The sequence below is a fragment of the Salvelinus alpinus genome, chromosome 28 (genome assembly GCF_045679555.1).
Source record: "Salvelinus alpinus chromosome 28, SLU_Salpinus.1, whole genome shotgun sequence".
Taxonomy (NCBI): domain Eukaryota; kingdom Metazoa; phylum Chordata; class Actinopteri; order Salmoniformes; family Salmonidae; genus Salvelinus; species Salvelinus alpinus.
In genome coordinates this window covers 11,828,162-11,844,996 of record NC_092113.1, presented here as the reverse complement: position 1 = coordinate 11,844,996, position 16,835 = coordinate 11,828,162, and the positions used below count along the sequence as shown (strand labels likewise).

At 42.8% G+C, this 16,835-nt stretch overlaps 1 protein-coding gene across 1 annotated transcript; it reads right to left on the bottom strand.

Annotated features, from left to right (window-relative positions):
- Positions 1 to 365: 365 nt before the first annotated feature.
- Positions 366 to 13,297, bottom strand: LOC139557176 (stathmin-3-like). Its single transcript, XM_071371634.1, has 5 exons — positions 12,974 to 13,297; positions 3,323 to 3,421; positions 2,937 to 3,130; positions 1,116 to 1,307; positions 366 to 903 (listed from the first exon to the last, which is right to left on the bottom strand). Exons 1-5 carry the CDS (start codon positions 12,990 to 12,992, stop codon positions 844 to 846), a joined length of 564 nt encoding a protein of 187 aa, XP_071227735.1. The 5' UTR covers positions 12,993 to 13,297; the 3' UTR covers positions 366 to 843.
- Positions 13,298 to 16,835: the final 3,538 nt, after the last annotated feature.

The following is a 16,835-nucleotide window of genomic DNA, read 5'->3' as shown; positions in this document are numbered from 1 at the left end:
ATGTGCAACACCATTTCCCTGCATATTATTTGACAACTAGACATAGCTTTTAAGTACTGCTTTCTAAAGAATTTGTAAATAAAACTGATTAAATGGATTTTAACACACTTGTGTGAAACCCCATGCCATAATCCTCTACCTGGGTAACTTCTAAAAACAACATTTCATGAAATAACTTAAAAAGTGTCAACTGTAGCCATTTATTTCCCTTTATAGTTTATTCGTCTAAGCATGTCCTTCATCCACATACCAATTTCTTTCCAAACGTAGCTTTTTTGTGTCAGCAATTAGACATTGTTCTTAGGAGGGAGGGCTAGTTACCTTTTAGTACCTTATGTCTTACAACCAAAAGAACATTGACAACATCCAGTACACTCACATTTTATTAGTCCATTACACAGTTAGATCAAGACAGACTCCCCTTCAACAATCCATGCCATTTATGTAAAAAGCAATGCATGTCAGTGTGAGTTTGTGAGTTTATATGTGTGTGAATTGTATGTATGTTTGTGTCTGTGCATGTGTGTGTGGGCGTGCGCAGCACATTTGAAATTCCAGCCATTAGAATGTATTCCAACCATTTAGAAATGTTAAAATCTACTGTTTGAAATGCTGGTGGTGTTGATGTTTTAGTGAGAGAAAAAAACGTTATACTGTAGGGATGTGTAGAGAGATGAAGAGCTATGACAGTTGTGATATCTTGCAGGTAAACTTGTTCCCTATTGAATGACAGATGAGATTGCAGGATGTAGAGCAGAATTATGATTTTTGACACAATAATTCCTCGCTAAAAACACACTTCACACAAGCTGGGAAATGGGAATTCCTTTCAGTAAAGCCTTCTTATCCAGAAAGGTCTGCTTGCAGCTCCTTGTTCCGGCGCACTTCGGCTGCATGCATCTCCTAGGAAAAACCATTAACACCACAAAGAGAAATCTGTCAAGACGCAGGTGACAGGTTATGTTGTCTACAGCCTAGAAATATGTCAGAGTACTTAGCTAGTTCTGTTCTGAGCATAGATCTTTATTTCTCTGACCAAGAAAAGGTGGGGCGTCAGACTTAGAGATAGAGCGGAGAGAGAGAGAGAGAGGAGAGAAAACAAAACAGGCCCTCACCTTCTCACGGAGCCGCTGCTTCAGTGAGTTCAGGTATGCCTCCCGGTTCGCTTTCTTCACCTCCATTTTGGAGTTGAGCTTCTCTTCCGCCATCTTGCTGAAGTTGTTGTTCTCTTCCATGGCCTTGTGCAGCACCTCCTTCTCATGCTCCCTCCGCTCAGCCAAATGCCTCAGCACCTGAGCCTCCTGGGACTAGGGAGCAGAGAGAAAAAGTGCACTCTTTTCATGCACAGATTTTGTTAGCAGTGTATATTTACTGAAAATGAATGTCAGTATACGGCAGTAGTATGCTAACCCAATGCTAACTTTTATGATTTTCCGTAACCCTAACCTCACTTAAATTAACTTAACCCCTGTCCCTTAACATAACCTTGACCCTAACCATAACCAATTTCTATCCCTATGCTAAAGTGTTTGTTTGCTGGTAAAATATCCAGTTCCTATTATGTTGTAGGAAAGACTGATGATAAAATCATTTCCCCAATATCAGGGAATTGAATCAAAATGCTAATGAGTAGCCTGATCATTTATTGTCAAAGCATTCAACCAGATTTTGCCCCCAGACTTCCACATACACATTTCCCTCCTCCCTACGATATATTCCAGCAGCCATGACAGGCGCTCCCCAGACTTTTCTTTCCCTCAGGGAACCCAATGACAGGTCTGTCTGGGTCTGTCTGATACGCAGCGATTAAGCATTGAAGCAGTTCTCACCCAACAACGATAATTAGTCATCAGTTTTTCTAATTAAGTGGAAATGCAAGGTAGAAAAAGGCTCACAGAAAACCCAGGAAATCCCCCTAACTGAACTAGGATGATGAAGCAATGGGTTGCTACGTTTTCATGAAATGTCAGATATCTGTCTCTTTTTCAAGGTTGTGTTCATTAGGGCATGCGACAGAAAACGTTTTGAAAAGTTTAGCAATGGAAAAAGACAATAGGTATTTCTTATTGGACAAGTCCAGGTCATTTTTCTTCCATTTGTTGCCTAATGAACACAACCAAGCTCATTCATGTGTGACAGCTCTGGCATTTCAGTAGAGGGTCTGGATGTCTAGAGAGAGACTGGTATTTGTTTCCCCATCTCATTCATCTTTCCTTACAGCTTCTTCGCCTCCTTCTCCCCATTGAGTGATGATCTTTTCCTCATTTCACTTAATCTCCTGTTTACGCCTCTTCTTTCGTCTCTCCTCAGCAAAGTCAATAGCCCTTTACCTCACCAGCTTCTTGTCTCTCCTCCTCCTTTTCCTCCCTCTGTCTCCCTTGCCTTGCCTTCCCTTCTCTTACCTTAAAAATGCCTTATGCCTTGAGCTGTTCTTGTCTATTGATGTTCTGTATTATGTCATTCGTATTTTGTTTCATGTTTTGTGTGGACCCCAGGAAGAGTAGCTGCTGCTTTTGCAACAGCTAATGGGGATCCTAATAAAATACCAAAAAATACCTCTCAGCAAACTAAATTAACATACTTCACATGTTTTTTTCCTCTCCCCTCCTCCGTGACTTCCTTCATACACTTGCACCCTTCCATCATACACTTGCACCCTTCCTTCATACACTTGCATCTGTCATCCTCTCTTACCATCCTACTCTCCTCAGCAACCTCCATGAACTCTATGAACCTGAAATGCTTTTCCCCCTCCTCACCCCCCCATCCTCACTTCCTTCTCTTGCACTCTCCTTCCCCTCTGTTCCCATCTCTTACCTTCCGCCTGTCCTCAGCAACCTCCATGAACTTCTATCTCACCTGCTTTCCCCCCCACTCTCTCCCTATCCTCCCTTTTCTTACTCCCTCCCTCCTTTCCCTCCATCCTCTTGTCTTACCTTCCTCCTCTCCTCAGCTGCCTCCAGTCTCCTCTGTAGCTCATCCAGGGAGATGTCCCTCTTGGGGGGCGAGGTCAGGGCGGGGGGAGAGGCCAGGGGACTGGGCCTGTCCGGGGACAGGTCGGTGGGGGACTTCAGGATCACCTCAAAGGACTGGCCCGACAGTCGCTTGTTGATGGGCTTCACCTCCAGGTCTATTGAGAGAGACAAGACAAATAAGACACACAATGGCTGTTGTGCATTACCCTAGATGGGTGGGTGCTACACATTGGTGGTAGATTGTATGGCCGGTAATTCATCCTATGTAAAGTGTTTTGAGACTAAGAACGAATTTAAAGCCAAAATACAACATTCACATTAAAAAACAAAGCACACTTTGGGCTGACCTCCAAATTGGTAGTTGGTGGTGGGGTATGATGTCTGGGGGTATAGGCAGGAGCAGATGAGAGACATCATGGACATCTCCTTGATCTTCTCTGTGTAGGCTTTAAGGAACAAGGAAACAACGAGAGACATGGTAAGATATTCCAATGATATACAGGGTAAAATAATCGTCCTATTTTTATTTGCCATATTCCTTTGTGACCATGGCAACCATGGCCCCAGGTTTTTAGGAGGAAATGTAGTTAAGAAGGCTAGTATTACAAGGCTGTATACAGTGCAGCTGGGATGAGATTGAAGGTGTGTCTGCTATAAAAACGTGAAAGTGCAGTAATGGCACTTTCACAGCAGATTGAGTTAGAGACTATTGCATTACCTGCCAACTGGACTAGTTTTTAAATTTCAGCACTTTGGCAGAGTCATGTGAGTGTGTGTGTGCGAGAGAGAGAGAGAGAGAGAGAGAGAATGAGTGTCCCTGGTGCTACCCATACTGTAATTACAATGCTAGAGATACTTGTAATCTACTTTTACCACTATGCATGGTTATGCAAATCCAATAACCAGGGTCGGATTACCGAACGGACACGCAGGGATATGTGTGTCATCCCCCCCCCAGATAGCATATGATAGCAAAATGTGTAGAATAGCAGGAAATTTGCTTTAAATTGCAAAATTCTGTCTCAGCCTCAATGCAAAATTGTGCATTCGGAAAGTATTCAGACCCATTGACCTTTTCCACATTTTGTTACGTTACAGGCTTTTGATAAAATGTATTAAATTGTTTGTTTTCCTCATCAATCTACACGCAATACCCCATAAGGTTTTTAGAAATGTTTTTGCAAATGTATTACAAATAAAAAACTGAAATATCACATAGACATAAGTATTCAGAAAATGTACTCAGTACTTTGTTGAAACACCTTTGGCAGCATCAAGTCTTCTTGGGTATGACGCTACAAGCTTGGCACACCTGTATATCGGGAGTTTCTCCCATACTTCTCTGCAGATCCTTTCAAGCTCTGTCAGGTTGGATGGGGAGCGTTGCTGCACAGCTATTTTCAGGTCTCTCCAGAGATGTTAGATCGGGTTCAAATCAAATCCAGGCTCTGGCTGGACCACTCAGGGACATTCAGAGACTTGTCCCGAAGCCACTCCTGCATTGTCTTGGCTGTGTGCTTAGGGTCGTTGTCCTGTTGCAAGTTGAACCGTTGCCCCATTCGGAGGTCCTGAGTGCTCTGGAGCAGGTTTTCATCAAGGATGAAAACATCCCCACAGTATGATGCTGCCACCCCCATGCTTCACCGTAGGGATGGTGCCAGGTTTCCTCCAGACGTAACGCTTGGTAATAAGGCTAAAGAGTTAAATTATGTTTACCAATAGAAGGCAGTATTAACTCAATACAGGGTTTGCTTTCTGCTCTCCATAGCCGTTTAAATGTCTGTCCACATAACCGTGCTCGGAAAAAGTCTTAGGTAGCTTACGCCAAGTGTATTCCGGTAATGTTATTCTAGGTTCAAATGAAATACTAAAATGTATTTACGTGTCCGGTGTCATGAATCTAAGAAGCATTCTAAGATACTACAGAGTCCTTCCCCAGATCTGTGCCTCGACACAGTCCTGTCTCGGAGCTCTACGGACAATTCCTTCGACTTCATGGCTTGGTTCATGGTTCATGGCTTGGTTTTTGCGCTAACATGCACTGTCAACTGTGTGACCTTATGGTGTGTGCTTTCCAAATAATGTCCAATCAATTTAATTTACCACAGGTGGACTCCAAACAAGTTGTAGAAACATCTCAAGTATGATCAATGGAAACAGGATGCTCCTGAGCTCAATTTCAAGTATTATAGCAAAGGGTCTGAATACTTAGGTAAATAAGGTATTTCATTTTTAGTAAACATTTCTACAAACCTGTTTTCACTTTGTCATTATGGGGTACTGTTTGTAGATAGATGAGGGAAAAGTGTATCCACTTTAGAATAAGTTGTACGTTGTAACGTAACAAAATATAGAAAAAGTCAAGGGGTCTGAATACATCCCGAATGCACTGTATAGAATAGCAGGACATTAGCTTTAAACTGAAACATTTTCTCTCAGCCTCATGACAAAATGTGAACAATAGCATGAGATGAGCTATAAAACAGCAAATGTTTCTCTCTGACCCATGGCAAAAAGTATAGAATTGCAGGAAATTTGCTTTTAAACTGCAACATTTTCTCTTTGCCTCAAGACAAAATGTGTAGAAGAGCATTATACAATTGCAACATACCAAATGCGGTAGTCCGGCCCTGCCAATAACTGTGGTAAAACCAAGCCCAAAGTTAACCCACCAAAGCTTAAGATGGCTAGCTCTGATAATAGACAGTATTGGGTTGTGTTCATGAGGCACCAAACGGAGAAAAAAAACAGACAAACAGCGAGGGACTTTCGTTCTAGATTGCTGAATGTTTTACAGCCTTTTTCCCTTGCATGCCCTTATGAACCCCCCCCCCCCCAAATAAATAGCTGTGACACAAAGCAACTGTTTAGCATTCTGTCCCTCTGGGTAATGAAGCTCTGTCTAAGGTTCACACCCAGATCAGTCAGCAGAGGCGAGGGAGAAGACGCAGCCTACAGATCACAGTTACACTTAATCAATACAGGTCTAATTACTATTGTGTTAAAGGTCAGTGTTCTCATTATTTATGGTCTAAGATATGATCAGCAATGTGGGGGACATGTAGCTTTTAGGCTTGTTTGTCAGGGGAATTTCATTTACGACTTCTATGCTGAAGGCAGGGTTTGTCTGGAGGTCGCTGATAGGACACATGAAGGGATTATCCAAGTGCCAGGATGTACTGTAGTCAGGTTTTGGGGAGTGAACTGGGGCTGAATGGATTTAATACCGTTGAGGTAGAAGGTTTGGTAACGCTTAATGTACTTAATGTAGCTTCTTATGAAGTGTTATTTTGCCATATGGACATTCACAACACCTTATAGATGCAGTCAACATTATGAAACTGTATAACAAAGCAAACAGGTATGAGAGGCCGTGATATGTTGTGAATATATCACAGCTAAGAGGCCTCTCCTGTAGTTTTATTATCCAGTTCATCTTTAAGGTGTTATATGAATGTTTATAAGGCAATGTATAGTAACACCTCATCAGAAGCCACTTAAAGGAAAGTATGACAGTTTTTCCTTTCACAAATTAAAGGAAAATATGACCTGCACTCTCTGTAGCACACCAAACACAGGGAAAGACCCACTAATATGGGAGTGCAACCTAGTATGGAAATATCCACTAACTATCAATCAAATCAACTAATAGAAGACTGGTGACCTTTCACCATTTGAATTGCCTTATTGTGTGACTACGCCACCTTCTCTTCTGATGATGAAGATACTGTACTTTACAGCTGAGTATGTTCCCCTTCCTGTCACTGCTCCACAGCAGCACAGAGACTTAACATGTAATATTAATCTCATCCAAAGCAGTCCCCCCACCCCCTCAACCCCTAAGTTTTCACATGGTCCCTCCCTGGCCCCTGTAGGAACCATGCCACTGAATGCAACCACTGAACAAGTGCGGGTTACGTAAGTAGCGTGTGCTCCGCAGTCTGTGTTCAGTGGTGTGCATTCTGCAGTGTGACTTGTTTTATGCTTGGCAGGGTGTGTGAGCCACTGGAGTGAATTCACCAGCACCCGTCTCAAAGTACTGCTCAGTTGTGGTGCGTTAAGAAACTCATGCCAACCTACATATTGTATATGAAAGACACCATCTGCTGTAGTATTTTACACCAGTGGTTCAAAACCTGGGGTACGTTTACCCCTAAGAGCAAGGAGAGATAATTGGGACGCGCCCCATGACTGCCTGTGTGTTGGTCCTGTCTGAAGTCAGTCGTCCTTTAATGCTAATGAGGCAGGAGCCTGAGCATGTCTAGACGATTAGCCCCCGGAAATACTACTTCCTCTTAAAGATCAATGCCTTTTAAGGTGGCTTGCTGCTGCTGAATAGATAAGCAGGCTGTGTTGGAGCAGCTGTGTTGGAGCAGATATACCGACCTGCTCTAACTCTCATGGGTACATGAGGAAAGTGGGCACAGCACGCACCCTGGAGTTTAAAAAAAGGGATCCTTTATTTAAACATTTTTCAAAGTGCCGTTAATGTTTCAGCCATGTTAGCCTTGCAAACACATGTAAGGCCCCTTTCCATCGCAGTCGTGTAACACAGTGTCGCAGATGATCCATAAATCATATTGATGGGGTTCCTGCCATGTTAAACACTGCTTCCACATTTGTAGAGATCTGCTACAAATCTGATTTGTCTCAGATCTCTACTAATTACAACTAGGTGTGATGGATTTCAATGCAAGAGATAATTAAGCATGTGTCTCTAGTGTCTGTGTGTAGGTGGACAGCACCGTGATGCTGAAAGGGCTTACGCCTGAATATAGAATCTGTGCAGGATAGAAATATTGTCCAAATGTGAGAGTCAGCAACTGCGCAACTTTTTCCAATGCTCATTAAATTGTGTAACATTTACAGTGTAAATGGCAAAGCAAGAGTGGTCAGAGCATTGTCAAATCTGAAAAGGGAAAGATTATGTGTTATACCTTTGCTGTCATCCCTGCTCTCATTGCATAAATTGCTATGTTCTGTGAATATTTTGTAAACATTCTTCCAATGTCATCTCAAAGACAGGGTGCAGTACCTTAGAGCAACTGTACATTTTATGTATTTTGTATCTATTGTATTGTGTTTACCCTCATTGTGAAACTGACTGTATAAATACAAAAATGGAGAGAGAGAGAGCGAATGAGAGAATGAGAGAAGGGTCTGTAGGTGCACGTGCCCCCAGAATACTTTACTTGGCAGTTCTATTTAGGAAGAAAACTGCGTCCTGCATTGAGCAGCAGACATCTTATTCTCAGCAGGAAGCCTCCATCCTCCCTTTAAAGTTTAAAGTTGCACTGTAAAGGTCTAGGATCAGTTTGCCCTCCCCAAATGCTAGCCTTGTGCATTAGTAGAGGAAATGCAAAACGAACCCCAGACCAGTGTCTAGGGGAAACTTCATCCTACTCCTTATAGAACGCAGGGGCTGAGCTGCTTCCTGAATCATGCCAGGAAACAGCAGATGATTGTGGCTGCAGCTACACACACCTTTACGATGCACTCTTAAAGGGGCAGAGCACTCAAAAATGTGATTTTACCATGTTTTATATATATTTCTACACTATAAAGTTTGAATAATACTGTGAAATTGTGAAAATTATGATAATGCACTTTTAGTGTAAGTGCTGTTTGAAAAGACCACATGACATTTTTGTTTGTTTGGCTTGGTGGGATTTTTGGAAAGCCTGGTTAATAGACCAATAAGAAAGATAGTTTGCCCTCCTGTCTCCCAATAACAGCTCGTTTTCAGGTTACATATACCTCCCATTAGGCTTCTCCAATTAGGCCCCTCTCTCAGACAACTCCAGGACAGTTCCAGCAAAATTCTTGCTTGAGAAATTGCATTTTGCTAAGAATATATATATTTTTTTTTTGACCATTTTAATTTAAAACAATCACAGTAAGGTACTTAATTGTTACCCAAAAATGATTTGTTATTGAGAAGAAAATGACTGCATTGGACCTTTAAAGAGAAGGCACGTTTTCGACAACGAGGCTGGGTCGCTAGGGTAATCTCAGTGGCTGTTTTTTGCCTGGTCATGTGCTGAATTATTGAGGAGTGATGTCAACTTCCATCCTCCTCTTCCTCCATCCATTTGCGTGTGCGCGCATATCACACAGAGATACACACACAGCTAAAGCCTCACACAGATTCATGCACACAAAGCTAAAACTACACATACACACACATCAGTATACGCACACCTCCTGCTGTGTGCCTCCCTCCTGCTGTGCACACACACAGTCTTCCATGCTGGTGGGCGTGCATTGTAAATTATTCAAATGCTCTTTTTTAGAAAGGTGTCCTTGCTTGGTTTTCTTTGGAATAATAATCCCTGTGGTCCCCCCAAAAAAACATCGGTCTACTCCTGCAGTGGAGAGCCAACAAACCCTTAGACCCCCATAACATGGCTGACATTGCAGAGGCTGAGAATTCATCTCTACAGCAGTGCCAGAGCCCTAAGTGCCTCAGTAGGGAAGGTAGGTTCATCAGAGAAAGTAAGGGACTGCTGATATTTACCAAGGTGCTGAATATGTCTATGGAGTGTGGGGCTTATTCCAACAGCTCCATGAAGGGGTTCAATGGAAGCAAAAAAGTCAATGCTCTATGATCTACTACATGAGCCCTCCCCAATCACACACACACACACACACACACACACACACACACACACACACACACACACACACACACACACACACACACACACACACACACACACACACACACACACACACACACACACACACACACACACACACACACACACACACACACAAACACAAAATAAGTCTATGATGCATAAACGATTGGATTAATCAACCATTTTCACTGTAACCTAACAGGAGAAAACTAAATCAGACTTTGTGGCACAATTTCAGGAAATCAATTACTTAAATCCTATTTATTTCACTATATGCCCAATCCACAAAAAAATGAACCACAAAATATCCCCAATCCACAAAATACTGTGCCAAAAGCCCCCCTTCTACAGTAATAGAATACTATCTCCTCCAATAGCACTGCCTGACTAACTCGGTGTCGCTTGGGAAATTAAGTAATTTGAGGCCCATATTTCATGTGCATGCTTCCAGATGAAACCTTAATATGATTTCTCCTTTGGCTCAGCAGCACCCCTCCCCACTCTCTCTCTCTCGCTCTCTCTCTCTCCCCCTCCTTCCCTTAAGCTCTTGTTACCCTGGCAGCCTCTGCAGAATTGTTTATCACTTTATTTCCAGATCTCTCCATCCTACTATCTTTTCTCTCTCTTCTTTGTAAACACTTGCCTTTCTTGTCTTGATCTATTCACGGCTACAAAATAGTTCTTTTCAATCTCTCTTTTCAGTCTCTCCTCACAGGAGACTAGGTACAACTTCAAAAGAACAGACTTTGATCATAACGAGTTAGCATGTAACGACGTACCACTGGTGGGAACCCAGCAGACACAGAACACCCAGAAGCAAAGAACACCATAGGGGGTTCACCTACTTTCTAGACCACTTAAGAAACAGATACAGATACACAAGCTGTGATCACTCCCCCAAACATTCCAAGGGAAGGTTCCAATAAAATAGATTGTTCCCTTCCCATCAACATTATGTATCCCTTTGTTATAGATCTCAAACTTTCTGGATTGGCAGATTATGTTGGGTGTAAGCAAACATATGATTATAGCTCCACATAGGCCAGCTAGTCGCTATATTGCTTAACCCTATTTGATACTTTTAGATCCCAGAAGGAGAATCAACCAGGACAGAGGGGAAGGGGGTGAATAATCAGAATGGAATTGGGCCATTGATTGGAACAGAGCGCAAAGGTCAAAGCAGTTCAATTTTGACAGGAAGTGCGAGCTTGTTCTTTAACCTCCCTCTTTTGATTCGCTCAATTCTCTTCCAGCCGGACTGAGACAATGGCAGAGACAACAAACAAGGACTGACTCTAGCTAGTTTTGGGTTAGGTTTGAATGTGCATTATCTCTATCTGTCCACCAAAAGTGCTACAGTAAAACCATTGTACAAATGTATATAAATTAAGTAATACATTTGAGAGTATCATCTTTACAGTAGGCTTTCAGTGAAAAATGGGCATAAAGCATGCGTTTAGCTGAGGAGTTAGCTAATTCTTTATTATTATAAGATAATGCACTGTACAGAACAAATAACCTGTATTCCTGTAATACAACTGAACACATGGACTGCTGTTGTATACTCCCCTGATTCTATCTGTTGCTAAGGGTGTGGCCGCTACTGCTCAGCACTGAGCTATTGATCCACAGCAAGACACACACACACACACACACACACACACACACACACACACACACACACACACACACACACACACACACACACACACACACACACACACACACACACACACACACACACACACACACACACACACAGTCATGATATAGGCCAGCTCTACCAGGAAGAGGGGTGACAAAGTGTTTAATCTGCAGAATTTAGATATCACTGGTGGCCAGGTGTCTTTCCTTGAGGCTTTTTATATTAGCTCCAGTTCTCTCCCCCCCCACTGACTAGGGTGGAGGCCTTAGAGGCTTCTCGCTCACCAATCTTTCTCTCTCTCTGTTTACCAGCTGAGCTCTAGTGAGCAGGGTGCTGGACCTAGTGGCTAATGTCTGGTGTCGGTCTGCAGTCAATACACATGTGACATTGGCTATTTAGGACTAGGCCAGGCACAACACACCTGACAACCTTTTACATGACATAGACATAAACCATCCAGATTTCAAACCATCTAAGAATGTAAGAAATGCTTTCTTTGTTTATCTAGTGTGTGTGTGTGTGTGTGTGTGTGTGTGTGTGTGTGTGTGTGTGTGTGTGTGTGTCTGTGTGTGTGTGTGTGTGTGTGTGTGTGTGTGTGTGTGTGTGTGTGTGTGTGTGTGTGTGTGTGTGTGTGTGTGTGCGTGTGTGGTTAACCAATATCACTGCTGAGAACTAAAGATCTAGTGGTTTGGTTCCTGTTTTGTTCTATGAAAACCCTACTACTACTCCTGTGTGTCCTTTAGAGGACAGTTTGTTTTGGTTACTACAATAAACTTTGGTATATGTATAATAGCAATACCAGCTAATCTACAAATTTGATGAATTACTTGTCATTTGTTGCATAGCTGTCTCCTAGTGACTTATCCTTCTGAAGAAGATAATCCTTTATATAATTACATCTCTCTCTCCCTCTCACACACACACACACACACACACACACACACACACACACACACACACACACACACACACACACACACACACACATACACACACAAAACAATCATAATAAGACATGTTCAAACTTTGGATGAACATTTACACTAATTTTGGAGTAAGTTGCAAGCAAGAGAACCGATGACCAAAATGTTACCTCCCCACATCAGTAGCCTATTCAGCAATTGTATTGCCACAATTGGCCAAATCTATATCATTGCACATTTTAATTATCTATGTCTCCAGTGACTCCTTTGCTTACTTAAAAAAAACTGGATAAACATTTCAGTTTTGAGCTTTGATTGGTGCCCGTGGGATGCATCCATCAAAGTCTATTCATTTCCACAAATTAATATTGATCAGAAATTTCTTACTGTATGTCATATTGGGGATCTTACATTATTTGAAATGACGCAAGTTGTGCTGTAAAACATAACTCGCGCTAAGCGACATTGTGACAAAAGGAGTGGTCTCATCTGCATCAGGACCAGTAACCTTTCATCAATATCACAAAGACCGTCGTTTATACAACGTTTGAAATATTCCATCAAAGGCTTTACTGTTTGAGTGTATATTCAGCGTAATCTAGCCTAACATTTAGTCAATAGGTAGGCTAGGTGACTCTATATATGGTAGCCTTGTCTGTAACATGAAGTGAGTGCAGCCACACGGGTTGCTACTAGTCACCCAGACAGGTCGCACCTCGAGCCATCACCAAATCTACAGTAACGCAGCCGACTATGCTTGAAATAACAAAGCTTTTCCCCGACTCTTACCTGATACTGTGCTCGCCATGGTAACTGACGGGAAAGGCGATGAGGGAGAAGAAATGGTTGTGTATCCGTGTGAGGTTGGAAGCTGTCCGCTGCTGCGTTAATGAACAATGAACAACGCACTCTAGTCAGATCTAACCGGCTGCGGTCTGTCAAGAGGAGGAGTTAAGGAGAAGAGGCGGAGGAGTGAGCGCTAGAAGACACACGCGTGCACGCACACAGGATATGGGTGGCTATAAGGATGGACAGAGGCAGATGGATGGGTGTATAGGATTATTATCTAAGACTAACAGAAAATGGTAGCATTCACTTTTGGCACCTTAAGAGGCATGGGCATAGGTGTGGATTAAGTACACCCCTTCAGCACCACGGACAGTGCCAACGACCACCAACCAATTTGTAGTCTATTCTCGTGTATTCAAATGGCAATTTGTAGTCTATTCTCGTGTATTCAAATGGCGAGTTGTTTGCAACTGCTTGTACATCTATAGCCAATAGTAAAGTCAGTAAAATGTCATTGTCTCCAAGTTCACACTCCTAAAAGCTGTCTTTCTCTTTCCACAAACCAAGTTGCATAACCCAAACAATCTATCGCTCTACTGTATCTATCTACACTACATGGGCAAAAGAATGTGGGCACCTGCTCGTGGAATGTCTCATTCCAAAATCATGGGCATTAATATGGAGTTGCCCCCCCCTTTGCTGCTATAACAGCCTCCGCTCTTCTGGGAAGGCGTTCCACTAGATGTTGGAACATTGCTGCAGGGACTTGCTTCCATTCAGCCGCAAGAGCATTAGTGAGGTCGGGCACTGATGTTGAGCGATCAGGCCCGCAGTCAGCATTCTAATTCATCCCAAACTTTAGGGTTGAGGTCAGAGCTCTGTGCAGGCCAGTCAAGATATTCTACACCGATCTTGACAAACCGTTTCTGTATGGACCTCACTTTGTGCATGGGGGCATGAAGTGCTTTGAGAGACTAGTCAAGGACCATATCACCTCCCCCCTACCTAACACCCTAGACCCACTCCAATTTGCTTACCGCCCCAATAAGTCCACAGACGACGCAATCGCAGCCACACTGCACACTGCCCTAACCCATCTGGACAAGAGGAATACCTATGTGAGAATGCTGTTCATCGACTACAGCTCAGCATTTAACACCATAGTACCCTCCAAACTCGTCATCAAGCTCGAGACCCTGGGTCTCGACCCCGCCCTGTGCAACTGGGTACTGGACTTCCTGACGGGCCGCCCCCAGGTGGTGAGGGTAGGTAACAACATCTCCACCCCGCTGATCCTCAACACTGGGGCCCCACAAGGGTGCGTTCTGAGCCCTCTCCTGTACTCCCTGTTCACCCACGACTGCGTGGCCATGCACGCCTCCAACTCAATCATCTAGTTCAGGAAACAGCAGAGGGAGCAGCCCCCTATCCACATCGATGGGACAGGAGTGGAGAGGGTCGTAAGTTTTAAGTTCCTCGGCGTACACATCACGGACACCCACACCCACACAGACAGTGTGGTGAAGAAGGCGCAGCAGCGCCTCTTCAACCTCAGGAGGCTGAAGAAATTTGGCTTGTCACCAAAAGCACTCACAAACTTTTACAGATGCACAATCGAGAGCATCCTGTCGGGCTGTATCACCGCCTGGTACGGCAACTGCTCCGCCCACAACCGTAAGGCTCTCCAGGGGGTAGTGAGGTCTGCACAACGCATCACCTGGGGCAAACTACCTGACCTCCAGGACACCTACACCACCCGATGTCACAGGAAGGCCATAAAGATCATCAAGGACAACAACCACCCGAGCCACTGCCTGTTCACCCCACTATCATCCAGAAGGCGAGGTCAGTACAGGTGCATCAAAGCATGGACCGAGAGACTGAAAAACAGCTTCTATCTCAAGGCCATCAGACTGTTAAACAGGCACCACTAACATTGAGTGGCTGCTGCCAACATACTGACTCAACTCCAGCCACTTTAATAATGGAAAAATGTATGTAAAAAATGTATCACTAGCCACTTTAAACAATGCCACTTAATATAATGTTTACATACCCTACATTACTCATCTCATATGTATATACTGTACTCAATACCATCTACTGCATCTTGCCATCTTTATGTAATACATGTATCACTAGCCACTTTAAACAATGGCACTTTTATATGTTTACATACCCTACATTACTCATCTCATATGTATATACTGTACTCTATACCATCTAATGCATCTTGCCTATGCCGTTCTGTACCATCACTCATTCATATATTTTTATGTACATATTCTTCATCCCTTTACACTTGTGTGTATAAGGTAGTTGTTGTGAAATTGTTAGGTTTGATTACTCGTTGGTTATTACTGCATTGTCGGAACTAGAAGCACAAGTATTTCGCTACACTCGCATTTGGCTGCAGGGGCAGTATTGAGTAGCTTGGATGATAGGTGCACAGAGGTGCCCAGAGTAAACGGCCTGCTCCTCAGTCATAGTTGCTAATATATGCATATTATTATTAGTATTGGATAGAAAACACTCTGAAGTTTCTAAAGCTGTTTGAATTATGTCTGTGAGTATAACAGAACTCATATGGCAGGCAAAAACCTGAGAAGTTCCACTTCCTGTTTGGATTTTTTCTGAGGCTGCTAGATTTTCAACCAAGCTCCCATTGAAATTACAGCGAGATATGGAGGAGTTTTCACTTCCTACGGCTTCCACTAGATGTCAACAGTCAATAGAACTTGGTCTGATGACTAATGTGAAGGGGGGCAGAAGGAGACAGGAATGATTCACCACTGCCATGAGGTGACCACGCATTGAACACGCGAGAAGCAGAAGGGGGCAGAAGGAGACAGGAATGATTCACCACTGCCATGAGGTGACCACGCATTGAACACGTGAGAGGCAGCTCCGTTCCATCGCTCAACTGAAGTCAATGTAATTCTCCGGCTGGAACGTTATTCAAGATGTATGTTAACAACATTCTAAAGATTGATTCAGTACATCGTTTGACATGTTTCTACTGACTGTTACGGAACTTTTGGACATTTCATCACGTTATAGTGGACACACTTTGTGACTTTGGAATTGTTTACCAAACGCGCTAACCAAAGTAGCTAATTGGACAAAAATAACGGACATTATCGAACAAATCAAGCATTTATTGTGGACCTGGGATTCCTAGGACTGCATTCTGATGAAGTTCATCAAAGGTAAGGAAAGATTTATCATGTATTTTCTGGTTTCTGTTGACTCCAACATGGCGGCTAATTTGGCTATTGTTCTGAGCGCCGTCTCAGATTATTGCATGGTTTTCTTTTTCCGTAAAGTTTTTTTGAAATCTGACACAGCGGTTGCATTAAGGAGAGGTATATCTATAATTCCATGTGTATAACTTGTATTATCATCTACATTTATGATGAGTATTTCTGTTGAAACGATGTGGCTATGAAAAATCACTTGATGTTTTTGGAACAAGTGAATGGAACGCGCCAATGTAAACTCAGATTTTTTGATATAAATATGAACTTTATCAAACAAAACATGCATGTATTGTGTAACATGAAGTCCTATGAGTGTCATCTGATGAAGATCATCAAAGGTTAGTGATTCATTTTATCTCTATTTCTGCTTTTTGTGACTGCTATCTTTCACTGGAAAAATGGCTGTGCTTATTGTGGTTTGGTGGTGACCTAACATAATCATTTGTAGTGCTTTCGCTGAAAGGCATATTTGAAATTGGACACTGTGGTGGGATTAACAACAAGATTACCTTTAAAATGATATAAGACACATGTATGTTTGAGGAATTTTAATTATGAGATTTCTGTTGTTTGAATTTGGCGCCCTGCACTTTCACTGGCTG

What these genes read in the sequence shown, in the direction of transcription:
- LOC139557176 (XM_071371634.1), bottom strand. An exon ending in CACCAACTACCAATTTGGAG is followed by an intron (nt 3,131 to 3,322) that starts GTCAGCCCAAAG and finishes CTCTCTCAATAG; the next exon opens with ACCTGGAGGTGAAGCCCATC. An exon ending in CAGCTGAGGAGAGGAGGAAG is followed by an intron (nt 1,308 to 2,936) that starts GTAAGACAAGAG and finishes TCTGCTCCCTAG; the next exon opens with TCCCAGGAGGCTCAGGTGCT.